The sequence below is a fragment of the Nothobranchius furzeri genome, chromosome 4 (genome assembly GCF_043380555.1).
Source record: "Nothobranchius furzeri strain GRZ-AD chromosome 4, NfurGRZ-RIMD1, whole genome shotgun sequence".
In the NCBI taxonomy this organism is placed as follows: Eukaryota; Metazoa; Chordata; class Actinopteri; order Cyprinodontiformes; family Nothobranchiidae; genus Nothobranchius; species Nothobranchius furzeri.
The window spans coordinates 59,353,175-59,369,475 of NC_091744.1; the positions used below are offsets into that span (position 1 = coordinate 59,353,175).

Sequence of the window (16,301 nt, forward strand, 5' to 3'; positions counted from 1 at the left end):
GTCACATGGGCACGACGAACAAGATGGCAGCTGGTTAGAGTACCTCTGCCCTTCAACTTTTGATTAGATTGTTTTTTTTCTACAGTCCAGGCCTCTATTCATTGCCATTCTCCTTCAGATGTTTTGAGTAAGAGCCGCTGTCACCTATTTGAAGCAAAATAAGGAATATAATCCAGTAATGGCTGCACCGAAGCAGACTAAAAGTTCGAGCCGAGTGGCTACTCGCAGCAGCCCTGAGGAGGAAGGGGGCAAGGCAGCTGCCCCGCCTGACTTGGCAAAACTATTCACTGAAGTTTTTAAGATGAGTGCCACACTCCCAAGTGTTGCCAGCGATGTTTCTACAATAAAGCAGACGACAACCGAGCTGGATGCAAAGGTGGTGGCTATGCAAGAGAGGATCACGGAGGCTGAGACCCGCATTTCCTGCTTGGAGGACACCTGGGAGCGGCTACACACTGATGACGAGGAGAGAAGCAAACAGGTGGACGCTATGCGTGAGCACCACCTCACCCCTGCCACGTGGACCTCAAGGGATAAACCATCAATCCTGCTCAATGGTCAAATTTCCTCACAGGGTCACCCATAAAGACAGTGGGAGGGTTAACTGTGAAAATGAAATTCTTGCTATTAATGCCATTCTGACTAGTAGAATTGTTATTTTTACCAGTAAATTTTAATATGTAAAACATAATTGTGAGAGAACAAGGTTCTTGCAGGTTTTATTAAGTTAAGATCTTTTAAGGACATTATGAAATAAACTTAAGACCAACATGACACATGAAAAGAAACAGTCAAATTATCCCAAAACCTCTAAATATTTCACTTTTATTAACGTCGTAATTAAAGATCACATGTATATTTTGTATAGATTTGTTCTGATTGTAATTAATTTCTATTTGTAAGATCATTATGATTTTATGACTTTATTAGTTTAATTTTGTTTTTGATTTATGTGAAGCACTTTGTGATTTCTCTTTCTGTGACGAGTGCTATATAATTAAAATTTACTCAAGATTTCCATTTCATGATCTGTGGAAAACAACTTTTTTGACAGATTCCTTCTTATTGGCTAAAATAAAACAAACATCAGTGGGATGTGAAACTATAAATGAAGTTATCCTAATTACTATTCTAGTAGATACATTTCTCTACATCTAAAGGTGACAATATTCATTCAAAAGGTTGACAGAATCTTCCACCAAGCCATGTCGTTATAAATAAACAAGAAGCAATAGCACAACTCCAGCTGGAATGTAGACAATACCTTTAGATTAGAACCAAAACAACACTGGAGCCCTGAAATGATGTTACGGACGTGGCTTTTCCATTACCCTGATCTGTAAGCAGACAGGATCTTTCTGATTTACAGGGTTTAAGACTCACTCCCTAAGGCAGGGGTAGATAGCTCGCTTTCCCGAGGTCTGGTATCCAGCATGTTTCAGTTGTTTCCCTGATGCAACGCACCTGATTTTAATCAGCAGGTGATTAACTGGCTTCTGTAGAGTTTGATGAGCTGCTGAACAGGTGAATCAAGTGTGTTGGAGTAGAGAAACAACTAAAACATGTTTGATACGTCTACGCCTCATTTGACTTGGCATGACTGAGCTCTAGACAGCGTGGGTTGTTTTTCCATTTCAAACTGAGGTACGGCTGTAATCGGTGCACCCACCATAGTGGAGTGGAGTGGGTGGCACCAGCAAACACAGGGAGATTTCTTCCTGACACAAAAGTAGGGTGAGGTTATCTGTACTCAATGCAAGGTGATCTGAATGTCACACAAATATACAACACAGCACAACAGCGAGGGTAATGTTGAACACCCAGGCTTTTTGTCCAACTCTGAACTTGGAAAAGGCTGCAGGTAAAGACGCAGCTTGTAGAAAGTTCTGGAGCAACCAGTGACTCCACCTCCTTAGCTAATCAGTGACCTACATTATCTGACATCACCTTTTTGGACTGGATCAGCATGCTAAGAACCACAAAAAAGCAGGTACTGAAAAGTTGGGGTAAAACACCAAACCATGCTTTTGGAATAGGTTGTCAAACTGTACAGCAGCCATCTGAGTAGTGCTGCAGGAAAGCCCCTCTATCTGGCTCTCAAGCGATAAAAAAGTGGCTCGTGGGACAGTAAAATCTTCAAGGGTCCCTTTTGTTACTTTTGTAGTTAAATGAGCTCTTTGTGTCCTCTGTGGATACTCATGTGTCTGTTTATATGTGTCTTTTGGTTAAATAATTGTCAACAGAGCTCACAAGCAAAAGTAATCTGTCCTGTGTGGACTTTCATGTGACTGTTTAAACATGACTTTTGACCAAATCTTTGTCAACAGAGCTCAAGCAAAAGTATTCCGTCCTGTGTGGACTTTCATGTGACTGTCTAAATTTGACTTTCGGCGAAATCTTTTCTCACAGAGTTCACAAACAAAAGGTTTCTGTCCTGTGTGGACACTCACGTGACTGTTTAAATGTGTCTTTCGGCCAAATCTTTTCCCACAGACTTCACAAGCAAAAGGCTTCTGACCTGTGTGGACATTCATGTGATGATTTAAATGTGTATTTTGACTAAATTTTTGTCCACAGAGTGCACAAGAAAAAGGCCTTTCTCCTGTGTGGACACGCCTGTGAATGTTTAAAGTTGTCTTATGACTAAATCGTTGACCACAGAGGTCACAGGCAAAAGGTTTCTCTCCTGTGTGGACCCTCATGTGACTGTTTAAATTTGTCTTTTGACTAAATTTTCGTCCACAGAGCTCACAAGTAAAAGGCTTCTGTCCTGTATGGACTGTTATGTGACCGTCTAAAGTTATCTTATGTCTAAATTTTTGTCCACAGATCTCACAGGTATAAGGTTTCTCTCCTGTGTGGACTTTCATGTGACTGTTTAAAAGTATCTTTCGGCTAAATCTTTGTCCGCAGAGCTCACAAGCAAAAGGTTTCTGTCCCGTATGGACTGTTATGTGACCGTCTAAAGTTGTCTTATGACTAAATCTGTGTCCACAGATCTCACAGACAAAAGGCTTCTGCCCTGTGTGGACCCTTATGTGAGTGTTTAAATGTGTCTTTTGACTAAATCTTTGTCCACAGAGCTCACAAGCAAAAGGCTTCTGACCTGTGTGGACCCTCATATGACTTTTTAAATATCCTTTATGGCTATATCTTTGTCCACAGAGCTCACAAGGAAAGGGTTTATGTCCTGCGTGGACATTCATGTGTTTGTTTAAAAGTGTGTTTCGGTGAAATCTTTTTCCACAGAGCTCACATGCAAAAGTCTTCTTTCCTGTGTGGACCACCATGTGAGTGTTTAAAGAAGTCTTATGACTAAACTTTTGTCCACAGAGCTCACAAGCAAAAGCCTTCTGTCCTGTGTGGACCGTCTTGTGAGTGTTCAAATGTGTCTTTTGGCTAAATCTTTTTCCACAGATCTCACAGGCAAAAGGCTTCTGTCCTGTGTGGACTCTACTGTGACATTTTAAATAAGCAGTTTTACTAAATATTTTTCCACATTCATCACAACTAAATAATTTTAGTTCTCTCTGGACTTTCCTTTTTAAGTCTACATTTTGCTTCACTCCAACGCATTTATTATTAACCAAACAGCCCAAAGACCTTATTGCTGAGTGACTTGTCACTCTAACATGTTTTTGGAGAGACCTCTTGTGGAGAAATTGTTTACCACACTCAGGGCAGCTTAAACGTTTGTTGACAGCCTTAACATTTGTTTCAGATGAACTGCTCTCATTCCAGTCACTGTCTCTGTCTCGAATTTCAGACCGAGGGTCTGACAAATCAGGGTCCAAATTCACATCACCATCCTCTTTATCATCTCCACTGTATTCAGTCTCTGAAGAATTGTATGTCTGATCATGATGATTTAGATCTGTGTCCGTGTAAGTTTCTGCTTCTCCACAGGTTTCAGCTGTCATCTGGTCAGCTGCGCTGCTGGTTGGAACATCTCTGTTTTCTATTTTTGGGTAATGAAGCTGTGAGACAAGATGTTTCTCTTCATCAACTTCACTCTTTATAAAAACCGTAGTGAATGGAAACCTGGCGACATCTGTCTCCTCACAAAGGAGCTGCTCTTTCTCCAGACTAGTCCAGAGTTCATCCTGTTCCTCCTTTATATGGAAATGTTCTGCATCATGCTGGTTCCCACCAGAACTCTGTTCTTCAGGAGCTTCTTCTTTAAGCAGCACCACCTGTTGAGCTGCTTTAGGAAACAGAAACACAAGTCAATTACAACCACTGTAACTATATTCACACATAACAGCAGTATGATCAGAGGTGCCACCAGAAATTCTGGGCCTTATGAAAACCAACATTTTTGGGCCCCCTATCTTTTTTACAGATAGAATTTAACCCAATAAACATGTCCTGTATATTTGTAAAATATATAATTAGCACATTGCATAGTTAATAGGGATGTGTATTTGTGAAATGTTGGCAATACGATACATAACACAATGCAGGGGAGACGATACAATATATCACAATATATTGCGATACATTCAGTCACACGTTATTAGCTTTTTTTTTAGTCTGGGTTTAATAGTTTAGTTTTAATAGATCTAGTTATCATTCATGACAACTCTGAGGAGGGTGAATTTTTGTAACTCTTCTGTTTAAGTGTCATTTAATGCTTAAAATTCTGAATAATTAATGAGCATCAGAGCCACATGACTTCAGAGCTAGCAATGGGAGCTAGCTACGGGTAAATTCTCCACCTGGACCTCACGTTAATAGATATTCGGCCATTTTGACTCTTTGAACTTTAGTTGTGTCCTCCTTGTGTGTGTGTGTGTTTAGATAATCATGGAATTATTTGGACAAAGAGGGCAAGCTGTGGTTACTGACTGCACTAACAGATCATCAAAGCAGTTTCTGCTTCTTTTTAATCAGTAAGTATAATTACATTTCTGTACTTTATCTCGCAGGTTGAATGGGGGGAAATGCTGTGTCATTTAACTGCTTGCTTGGTCAAACATGTTAGTGGAGCTGCTGGCTGGAAACTTGAGCGGGTGCCCGGCTTCTCCTGTCTCCTGCCCGGGAACATTTGCTCCCATTTTACAGCAGGCGGCTGGCTGTTCCCGTTTCTTGGGGCAGCCGGGACGCACGGACTGGCTCTGATGTGAGGATGTAGTCACCTTGGTCACTTGTGGAGCTCTGAGGGAGACCACAGAAACACAGCAGCTCTTTTAGTTGAAGCTGCTTCACTTTTGAGTCGCTCAACCGCATTCTTGTCATTTGTGTCGACACAGCGCCGATGGCATGATGATTATTAATTGTTTTCAAGTTTATTTGAACCCTCCCACTGTCCTAATGGGTGTGACCCCACGAGGAAAGTTGACCATTGAGCAGGATTGATGATTTATCCCTTGGGTCCATGTGGCAGGGATGAGGAGTGAGCATCACCTCACCCCTGCCACGTGGACCTCAAGGGATAAACCATCAATCCTGCTCAATGGTCAACTTTCCTCGTGGGGTCACCCATAAAGACAGTGGGAGGGTTAAGCATGTTATTATTTTACCACGTGTGTTAGCTTGTGGTCTTCTACAGTTCTGCATAGTGTACATCTGGAATCCATGTAGCCAGGATCCCCTTGGCTACATTATGCCCTGCAGCACTTGCACTAAAGTGATTGTTCTTGGGAACAACTGGATGATCCCAAACTCCCAGAGGAACTGCTAGAACAATGGTACACATGGGAAGCAGAGCTTTAACACCTCGCTAATGTAACTCTGAGCAGATACTACACTATCTTATGTGTGTTCTTGCTGTGTCGTGTTTCTAATTCCATGCTGTTGTTCTTTTTTAAAACACAGAAACAGTTCTGTTACCTGTTTTCCCGCTACGTTTTGTCTGCGGCTGCAGACTTCCTCAGGCTGACGCTGATGGTGGCGTCACTTCCTTCTCCGTTTTTCCGCGGGCAGCATCGTCGGAGAGGGGAGAGCGGGCAGCAGAGGGCGACAACGTCCTCTGCTGCCCGCGGATAAACGGAGAAGGAAGTGACGCCACCATCAGCGTCAGCCTGAGGAACTCTGCAGCCGCAGACGAAACGTAGCGGGAAAACAGGTAACAAAACTGTTTCTGTGTTTTAAAAAAGAACAACAGCATGGAATTAGATACTACACTAGTTCTGACATGGATCAGTCCAACAGGGTGATTTGTTTATTCAATAGGCTGAGAGGCATTGAAGGAAGCCCCGCCCCCACCCCCACCCACCCACCCACCCACCCACACACACACACACACACACACACACACACACACACACACACACACACACACACACACACACACACACACACACACACACACACACACACACACACACACACACACACACACACACACACACTTGAGTAGCAGTACCTGCATTTATGCTGTTCATATCCATATGGAACAGATATTTGGTTCAGGTGAAGTACAGACGGTAAATCAATCACTGCTGATCAGCGATCCTGAAGTGGTAGCACATTTTATTTAGCCGTTTCATGCTAGGAACTGCAACAGAAACAAAGCAAGGAAGCTGATGAGGAGTGTTGGATAATTAAAAAAATCATTTGTGATATGTTGCAAAATGCAAATCATTTTCTGCCATGAGCTTTTAACTGATATCTGTTTTTAGCTGCATTTCCTGTTTTAATAATTAACCAGCTCAGTGGCCTAGCGGTAGAGTGTCCGCCCTGAGACTGGGAGATCAGGGTTCAATTCCTGGTCGAGTCATACCAAAGACTTTGAAAAAAAAATGGGACCCAATGCCTCCCTGCTTGACACTCAGCAATAAGGGGTTGGACTGAGGAGTTAAACCACCAAATGGTTCCCGAGTGCAGCTGTGTTTGCAGCTCATTGCTCCCCCAGGGGATGGGTTAAATGCGGAAAACAAATTTCGTACACACATCAGTGTGTGTGACAACTGATGGGGCTTTTACTTAACACACAAAAATAAACAATAATGAACAAGAGTCTGCTTCTAGACCTGCAGAAAGACAAAGAAGAGAAAAAAATGGGACACACAACAAAACAACAGGAGCAAGCTATCACTGCGCCAACTTGAAGAAATATACAATCAGCATTGTTTAACTGAACAATCACATGATAATAAATCATAGTGCATTTAGTGGCAACGACAGCCTTAAGACTTGTGTTGAACGTGCTCAAGTCCATACTTATGAGAGCACCATGTGAGCACCTGTGTGTGTACATGCACTTGTTTATGTAAGGTTTCTCTATAAAAGCGTCCAATAGAGAGTGTGAGGGACCACAGATCTGCCCCCCAAAGATGTGTAGGAGACGGACGGAGCTCCAAGTCCCAGAGATCCAGGCGCTGTTCCAGAACACAGGAACCCCAAGGAGAATGCAACCAGAAAGGCCCCTGCCCCCCTCGAGAGGCACAGAGGATCGCCTCGGGGGGCCACAACCAGCAGCCAGCAGAGTCCCGGGAGATATCAGCGGCAAGCCCACAGGCCCGACCGCAGCCTCCCACCCCCTGGGACCCAGGGGCAACCACCCCCGTCGTGGACCCAGCAGAGCCCAGGGACCCAGACCCCACCAGACAGCCACCGGGATTGATCAGGCAGATGCCAAAAATCTTAAACCCCTGACCCGGGAGCCACGAACATTCAGGCAGACCAAGGCACCGCACTGAATGTGTTGAATGTGCTCACTCCCAAGGCCCTAAGTGTGTGTTTGTGTGGAATGTCGTTGGTGGAAGTGTTTAAGGTGCAAAGAAAATTGGGGGTTGCCACAGAAATGTGGAAATGGGGTCCATACCCACACTGCCTGACTTATTCACACCCCAAGGTCCTATGTGCATGTTTGTGTGATGATGTGAGGGAGCAGGAGGAGAAAAATATGCAGGGATGGGGAGGAATGGCTGGTTGGGCTTAGCCCTCCAGGAAGCCAGCTCCCCCACTGGCCCCAATAGGCACCTCTGTTGTCAAAATTCCACCCAGGGCATGGAGACCCATGCCCATCTTGCCAGGGCCCAAAGCAGCAGAATTGCAGAGCCTCGCGGAGTACGAGGGCACCAACCCAGCCCCACCCCAGCAGAATATGTACGCCCATCCCTGCATTTGCACAACTTCCAGAATATATAAGACATAGGCAGGGCCGGAGTGGGACACATTTTCAGCCCTGGAGTTTCAGACCCCAGACCGGCCCACTTAACGAATTATTATTAAAATCATGTTAGAACTTTATATGTATAGTCTACAAAAGCACACTACTCGGTAAAGCCTTGTAATTCAGTGCAAGAAAGAGTTGCTTTACAATGTAGGTTTATTTGAACATCAGTGCACATCTCCAACATTGTTCTTTACAACACATTCTCTAACAATATAACAATCTAGCTTCTGTTCAAACAGCTGTTCTGAGATTTTCAAATCTTTAAAATGAAATGACTCAGCACTCCCTTACACTTTTTCCAGTTTCCCTAGTAAAGCTTTAGCACATTTGATATGGAAAACACATTTTTGTAACCAATTAAAATATTTTCTATGGCAAAATATGCAGGCTTATTTAATTTTACTTTCATTCTAATAGCGATTTGTTGTGGGCTTTGTGCATTTACTAATAAAAATACATCAGGTCACTACTATTATTTGGACATTAAAATTATTATAATGAAACTGATGTTTGCACATGAGTTGGCTCACCTTCTATCCCAACAGGAGCAATACCCTCACTGCTGGCTCCTGGCTCTTCTTCTGACACTACACTGTGTGAAAATTGTCACAATTCAGCATTCAATTTCCTTTTTTACACGCTTTCTGATCAATGCTGAATCATCTAGCATTTTAGAACACTTTCAGAGCCAGGATAGTTTTCATCATATAAATTTTAATAATATTCAGTTCACTGACTCAATAAGTAATCCTACCTGTACATGTCCGCTCTGGAATGGTGGGTTTCTGCCTGGTGCTTATTAGGCCTACTGGATCTTGTGTTTGACTCTGAGGGGCTACAAGACAGTTTTGTGGCATCAGTCACATCATACTGTTAATTATATTACATAACGTTATGTCATGATGCCATATAATTCATTATTTATGCTTAATTAACTTGAATGGTGATTTGCAGCCGGTAAAGTTTAACATCTTTACTTGCCTTACCCGTTTTATCTTCATTTGAAGTTAAAGACCGCAAGCTTGTTTGAGAAAAAAAGGTGCTCATTTTTGCACATTTAGCTGCATCTGTTTCCAGCGCTTTCCTCTTTTTAATTCTTGCCTTCTCCGCACCACCCTTGCTCTTTCTACTTTCCATCTTTCCATCAACTGCGTGGTCACGTGGTGCGCACAGGCGCATACGGGGGAAAAAAAAAACGAGCTGCAGCCTGCAGGTAGAGACAGCCGGGAGGAGCGTATGTGATCAGCCCGGCGGCCTCAGTGCCATGACTGAACACCGGCACCAAAAAATAAAAATAAAATGATAAAACAAAAACGAGAGCACCGGCCCATGCGGCCCAAACATCGCGCGGCCCACCGGGAATTCTCCAGACCCTCCCGATTAGCCACTCCGGGCCTGGACATAGGACATCCAGGTAAGGTTGGGTCCTCCCCCTCCTGGACCTCCCCCTCCCCTGTGATGGGACAGCAGAGGAGCCAAGGTCTACCTGAGGCCCCTGAACTCGGGCCAGGCACTGCTGCATGTTCCTGCCTTCTTCCCAGCAGCATACATGTCAGGACCCGACCCCCAAGGCCCCGCCCAGATCCCCACACGGGGCCGGCCACCACCACACCCCGAGCCCCCAGGCCCCCACCCAGACCCGCCTAGGGGCAATGCAGCTGCCAGGCAGTGACCCATGGCTGCCGCCAAGACCTCCAAGGGGCCCCACTCACAACCGCCATTAGTCCACCCCCCGAGGCAACCCAAGCACCTCCAGAGGGGGGCAACAGCCCCCCAGTCCCAGACACCCCCAGTGAACCCACCTCCAGGGAACATCCGGCTACTCCAAACTCAGACCCTCCACCCCCTCACCCACATCATCCTGCAGGACAATATCAATGGTTCCCAATTATCGCTATATGATGGAACTGATCAAAGGAGCCCATAGAGATTGATTTGAAGTGGAAGCAGAGGCCAAATCAAGTGTAATATGATCTAACAAGAGATTTCTATACTGGTTAATGTAGAGAGTTTCTTTATTTTTCCAATTCAAGAGGATAGTTTTCTTAGCTATGCATATGGCAGTCAGAACCACGTGAACCAAAGATGTTTCAATCGGGGCATCGTCCAGGTTTCCCAGTAAACAAAGAGAGGGGGAAGTTGAGATATGACATTTCAGACACTTTGACAGATCTTCACATACTCTACCCCAAAATTTCTGGGCAGGTGGACAGGACCACAGTGCGTGAATGTGTGTCAGGAATGTTGTTTGTGCAGTGTGTACAGGTGTCAGACGACACAAACCCCATCTTGAACATCCAGTGACCTGTATAGTGTACTCAGTGTAGACTTTTGTACTGAATTAATTGTAAATTAGGGTGTCTGATCATTTTAAAAGTTTTTAAACAAGTTTGGGACCAGAAGTTCTGGTCAAAGCTGACTGATAGATTGACCTCCCATTTTTCAATAGGGATTGCAATTCTATCGTCTATTTTGGACAGTGTCTTATAGGGTTGTCACGGTACTAAAATTTCAAACTCGATTCGATACTTGAAAAAAACTCGATACTTGATTTCAATACTATTGAAAAACACCAATGTATTGAGCACGTTTATTCAAAAAAATAACATTCCTCAATTTATATTGCAAAAATTAAATGTTAAGAATTAAGTGTATAAAGTGCTTAAACCTTTCAAGTATCAGCATTTTTTAAAACGTGCATACAAAAACTGGCGAAAGTTAACACTTTAAATCATGAATTGTCTCACTATATATACACTATTTGCAGAGTGATGTTTTGCTGCTTAATCTCTGTTTAAGGTGCATTTTTGTCATAAGCTGTAATGCCATACGTTTTGTTCTGTACTTTTGAACAACCCTGTTGGTCAATAAAGGGAGAAAACGAATTTTTCCACAGTAGGACAAAGGTAATCTTAATAAAAACAGATTGGCGCACGACAGTGACGTCATTAAAAGCACCGCTTAATTAGCCGCAGCTAGTCTGTTTACACCTAGAAATCCCAGACCCGCTCCAAACGAACAGCGGGAATCTCGTTAATGATTCCTAACAAAGCCTTTCGACATGAAGATGTTTTGGTGCAGATAATGTCTTATTTCGAGGCTGCACCATGGGTGCCCGTCCGCACCCGTTGTATGGATATACACTGACGGCGATTCGCCGATGGATCTACGGTAAATACCCCGGGGAATCCAAGTAGCACCAAAGTTGTCAGCGTGAGTAAACAAATGTACTGCATGCTAGAAATTAAGTCCGGGTTGCAATAAACGGGAGTTTCCTTTAAGCACATAAGCGTGAATATACAACTACGTGTCAGACTTGGTATGCTAATTAAGTTGGGCTGTGAAGCGGCTCCCAAATTTGCTGTTTATGTTTTTTATTTATTTGGCAGACAAAACTTGGATCGGAGACAACTCGCGTGGGAAATTGCAACGTAGCCATGCGGCGTCTTCTTCTTCTGTTTGTCTGGGAGGCGGAGGCTGCTTTGCGGCATCTGGCTGTCATGCGTGTCGGTGTACTTGAAGAAGGCTGTGTATAATAGTCCATAATATCGATACCAAAGTGATGGAATATCTAATTTAGATACCACTTTTGGTATCGATTTATATCTAGGCATCGATTTTTTTGACAACACTAGTGTCTTATATACTTTAGACAGTAGTTTGGGGGGTTTGAGATTATTGAAGTCTAATACCCTTGGTATATTTGTAATTCTATTTTATTGAGCTTAAATTTTTGTTTGACTACAGATTTAATTTGGTGATATTCTAAAAAGCTATTCTTATCCATTCCAAATTGGGAGACTATTCGATTAAATGGGGTGAAGTCCAATCCTTCATATATGTGATCCAGGTATATGATCCCTTTATTTTTACAGTCCGGAAGGTTCATCATTTGGTTATTTTGCAAAATATCAGGATTATTCCAGATAGGTGTGCGTCTGCATGGTATTACCCCTTCTTTCCACCGGAGCCGTCAGCAGCACGTTACTAAAGCAGCACGTCTTGCTCGCGTAAGCTGCTGCTTGGCCCTTCCCACGAGATGCGAAGCAGCAGGGGAGCAGCTGTCACCGACAGAGCACAAAGTCACATGAGTGACTTCGTCGGTAAACACAACAACAAGCAGGAGAAAACTACAACATGGCTCCAAAAGGTTTGTGTTTCATGTTCTGTCCGTTTTATAATCGCCAATACAGACCTGAAAAACAAAGGAGACCACTAGCTATGTGATAACTTTTCACGGGGCCGCACAGTTAGTAACTTTTTTTTAAAGTAAAGCAACCAGAAGGCAGTACGTTTCTTTATTCTGAAAATCTAGGGAAGCTTCGCTCCGTTTCCTTGTCCGATTTCCTGTCTTTCCTTACCCAAAAATGTCGAACTTGACCCGTTTCAGAGGAGTAGCGCGTAGAAAATAGAACCAGCGCGTAAGGGCCGCGACATGCTACTCCTGAGACGCGGCCGACTCGTGCTGCTGACGGCTCCGGTGGAAAAGGTTCTGTTGACCACAGCGGTTCCTATCAGCAGCTATGACGTGCTGCTGCAGTAACGTGCTGCTGACGGCTCCGGTGGAAAGAAGGGGTTAGTGAAGACTCTGTCATTTTTAGATACTCCCACCATGCTGTCAGAGGTACTGATACTAATACTTTTGTTTTCTTATGCTTGAGCTAATAAATGGTAAGTCTGAAAGCTCTATCGTATTGCAAAGCGTCTGTTCTATATCTAACCAGGACTGATCTAGTGGGTTATCTTGCAACCATCTTGGTATATATTGCAGCCTGTTGGGTAAGAAATAGTAATAAAAGTTGGGTAAATCCAGTCCTCCTCTGTCTTTGGTCTTCTGAAGCATTTTTAAGCTAATTCATGGAGGTTTATCCTGCAAAAGGAATTTAGTAATTGAAGAGTCCAGAGATCTGAACCAGTCAGCTGGTGGTTTGTTTGGGATCATTGAAAATAAGTAATTTATTCTGGGTAAGACCATCATTTTAATTGTAGCAACCTTCCCCATGAGTGATATCGGTAAGGATTTCCATCTTGCAAGATCAACTTCCACTTTCTTTAAAAGTGGGATGTAGTTTAATTTGGTTAGATCTGCCAGCTTGGGAGAGACATTAATTCCCAGGTATGTGATATTCCCTGACTTCAATTGTGTATTAAGCAAATTGACAAAAGAGAAATTAATTGGTAGAACTGTGGATTTTAACCAGTTTATAGAGTAATCTGAAACTCTTGAAAAAGAGTTTATCAGTTCTATTGAATGAGAGAGAGAGGATTGAGAATTCTGGAGAAAAAGTTAAACATCATCTGCATAAAGACTGATCTTATGTTCTATTTTCTTACACTCTATCCCTTTAATATTTGTTGCTTGCCTAATTGCTGCTGCTAGTGGTTCGATAAAGATAGCAAACAGGGAGGGGGAGAGTGGGCATCCCTGCCTGGTCCCCCTCTGAAGACAGAAGCTAGCTGATATTTGGTCATTCGTCCTGACACGTGCTGTTGGTGAACTGTATAATGTTTGTAGCCAGTTTATGAAGAAGTTCCCAAAGCCAAATTTATGTAAAGTTGCAAATAAGAACTTCCAGTTAACTCTATCAAAAGCCGTTTCTGCATCTAGAGATAAAATACTAGTTTCTATGTTTCTACTGTAAGAGAAATCTATCAAATTAAGTAATTACGTGAGTTTGTGGATGACTGTCTACCTTTAATGAAACCAGTTTGGTCAGGGTGTATTATGAAGGGGGTTACCTTCTCTAATCTTTTTGCCAGGGCTTTACAAATTATTTTGAGATCAACATTAATAAGAGAAATTGGGCGATAGCTGGTAGGAAATGCAGGGTCTTTGCCTGGTTTTAACAAGAGACTAATATTGGCTGAGTTCATGTTTGGCTGTAATCTGCCGCTCTCTTCGATTTCCCTCACCATTCTGAAAAATGTTGGAGCCAGAATGATCCAGAATTCTTTGTAGAACTCTGCTGGGAACCCGTCTGGGCCTGGAGCTTTCCTATTCGTCATGGATTTAAGGGCTTCCTGGAGCTCCGCTGAGGTTAGTGGCGAGTCCAGGACTGTAACTTGGCTGTCTGATAATTTAGGAAGTGTTATCCTGTCAAGGAACTCATTGATCTCATTATCTGATGGGTTTATCTGTGGTGAGTACAACGTTTGGTAAAAGTCTCTGAAGGTGTTGTTTATTCTTTCAGGGTCATAAACTATATTCCCGGTTGAGTCTTTAACAGCAGATATGGTAGTTTTCTCTTTATTAATTTTTAACTGGCTAGCTAAAAATTTACCTGATTTATTACTATGTTCAAAGTTTTCTATTCGTAGTCTTTGTGCTAAAAATTGTGTCTTTTTGTCAATAATTCCATGAAGTTCTAATTTAGCTTTACGTAATTTGCTTATTAACTCTTCTTCTGTGGATGCCTCTAAAGACTTAATGATTTCTTCTAACTCCTGAATACGTTTGTTTTCTGTTTTTTTCTTATGTGATGAGAAAGAGATTATTTTACCTCTCATCACTGCCTTTCCTGCCTCCCAGAGAATAAATGCTGATGTTCCAGGCAGGTCATTATGTTCTAAATATAAAGCCCACTCCTTTTAAAAAAATCAATAAAACCTTCATCTTTAAGCAGTGATGTATTAAACCTCCAGTTTTTGCTTGGTGGGATTGTCTTCTTGTTTACCAGAGTTAATGAAACCGGAGCATGGTGGCTGACAGCTATGGGGTGTATCTCAGTGTCTGAAATGTCAGCCAACAATGAGCTGCTGACTAGAAAATAATCCAAATGTGAATGAGAGTGATGGACGTATGAGAAAAAAGTATACTCTACGGTTAGCATGAAGAGATGAGCTGATTTCAAATATCTGAAACATTTTCTAAATACACAAAATACCTTTACCCTCAAATTATGTTCACAAATGTGTCTAAATCTGTTTTGGTAAGCACTTCCCTTTGGACGAGATAATCTGGCCCACCTCACAGGAATGGTATATCAAGGTGCTGATTAGACAGCATAAATATGCACAGGTGTGCCTTAGACTGCCCACAATAGGACACAGAAATTTGCAGTTTTGCTTTATAAGGATGGGGTCAAAACACCAGTCAGTATCTGGTGTGGCCAACCTTTGCCTCAGCTTCCAGGAATTGTGCACAGGTTCATGCAATATGGAACCGTTCATTATCATCTGCGACATAAGGTGATGGTCGTGGATGAATGGCACAACGATGGTGCAATCGAAATGCCATCAATAAAATGTAACTTTGTATGTATGTGTGTGTGATATGTGTATATGCATGGTAACGCAATTGGAAACTATTGGGGAAAAATCACATTTTCTCATTACAGTGTTAAAATATGAGATTCCATCAAATATGTTAAAATTGTTTTCTTGATGTTGAAACAACAGGGAATTTATTTTGAGTCATCTGATCACATAACCTAAAGCAACCGATTGTTTGCACATGTGTGCGTTTTCGGCAAAATAGTGATTTTTTGATGGTCCCTAAATGAACTAGCATCAGGAGCGAGCTACGGCTAACCGCCACCCCGTCACAGCTCCCGCTACAAACCCCCATCGCTCACCGTAGCAGATCATGGCGTAAACGTCTGTCTAATATCCACCTGAAACTAACTTCAGCGCAATGAAAAACAACAGATCTTGTAAACACGACTCTGCTCTAAAACTGTAAACAGCAACTCAAAGTTTAAACGAGTCTCAGTTGTATCTCAACCTCAGAATAATATAAAGCTGCATTTTGTTACACTCAAATGCAAAAAATATTTAAATCCAACCAGAAACGTACCAGACCTTTGTGTCTCCTGCTCCCTGCTCATAATCCGATGCGGGAGAGGAGCGCATGCGCAGTACTCTACGATCCCTTAAAGTGACAGTACTGTTTATTTTCCAGTCAGTTTGAGCATCATGCATGGAAGCAATAATGTAGACTATAAATTCTGGACAGACCACAGCAGAAGTAAAGGGATTTTGACACAACAAAAATTCACAATTAGTGTGAGGATAGAAGAGCTTTTAACAAGTCTAAATAATAAGTACCAGGTCTTTTGGGGTTTGTAGGTGCTAATAACTTATTTTATGCACACTGATACAAAAATTATTTAAAAATCATAAAATATGATGTCCTGGACTTTTTTACATTATATCTTTCATAGCTGAAGTGTACCTATGA

General features: G+C 42.5%; 1 protein-coding gene across 17 annotated transcripts; it reads right to left on the minus strand.

Moving 5' to 3' along the window:
- Positions 1-702: 702 nt before the first annotated feature.
- Positions 703-15,987, minus strand: LOC107388467 (zinc finger protein 235). Of its 17 annotated transcripts, none has more exons than XM_054733571.1 (6): positions 15,918-15,987; positions 8,877-8,957; positions 8,653-8,709; positions 6,368-6,499; positions 4,907-5,157; positions 703-4,204 (listed from the first exon to the last, which is right to left on the minus strand). In XM_054733571.1, the coding sequence occupies exons 5-6, from the start codon at positions 4,953-4,955 to the stop codon at positions 2,331-2,333; spliced, it is 1,923 nt and encodes a 640-aa protein (XP_054589546.1). In that variant the 5' UTR covers positions 4,956-5,157; positions 6,368-6,499; positions 8,653-8,709; positions 8,877-8,957; positions 15,918-15,987; the 3' UTR covers positions 703-2,330. The 17 variants fall into 17 exon arrangements, with proteins under 17 accessions (XP_054589546.1, XP_054589543.1, XP_054589545.1 ...); XM_054733568.1 differs by having other exon boundaries at positions 8,653-8,714; XM_054733570.2 differs by having other exon boundaries at positions 8,653-8,714; positions 15,923-15,950.
- Positions 15,988-16,301: the final 314 nt, after the last annotated feature.

Excerpts from the sequence above, each read along its gene's own strand:
- LOC107388467 (XM_054733572.1), bottom strand. The coding sequence starts at position 4,955 with ATGACACAGCATTTCCCCCCATTCAACCTGCGAGATAAAGTACAGAAA. Across the intron at positions 4,205-4,906 it reads GCGAGATAAAGTACAGAAAT|CAGCTCAACAGGTGGTGCTG; the intron begins GTAATTATACTT and ends TGTTTCCTAAAG.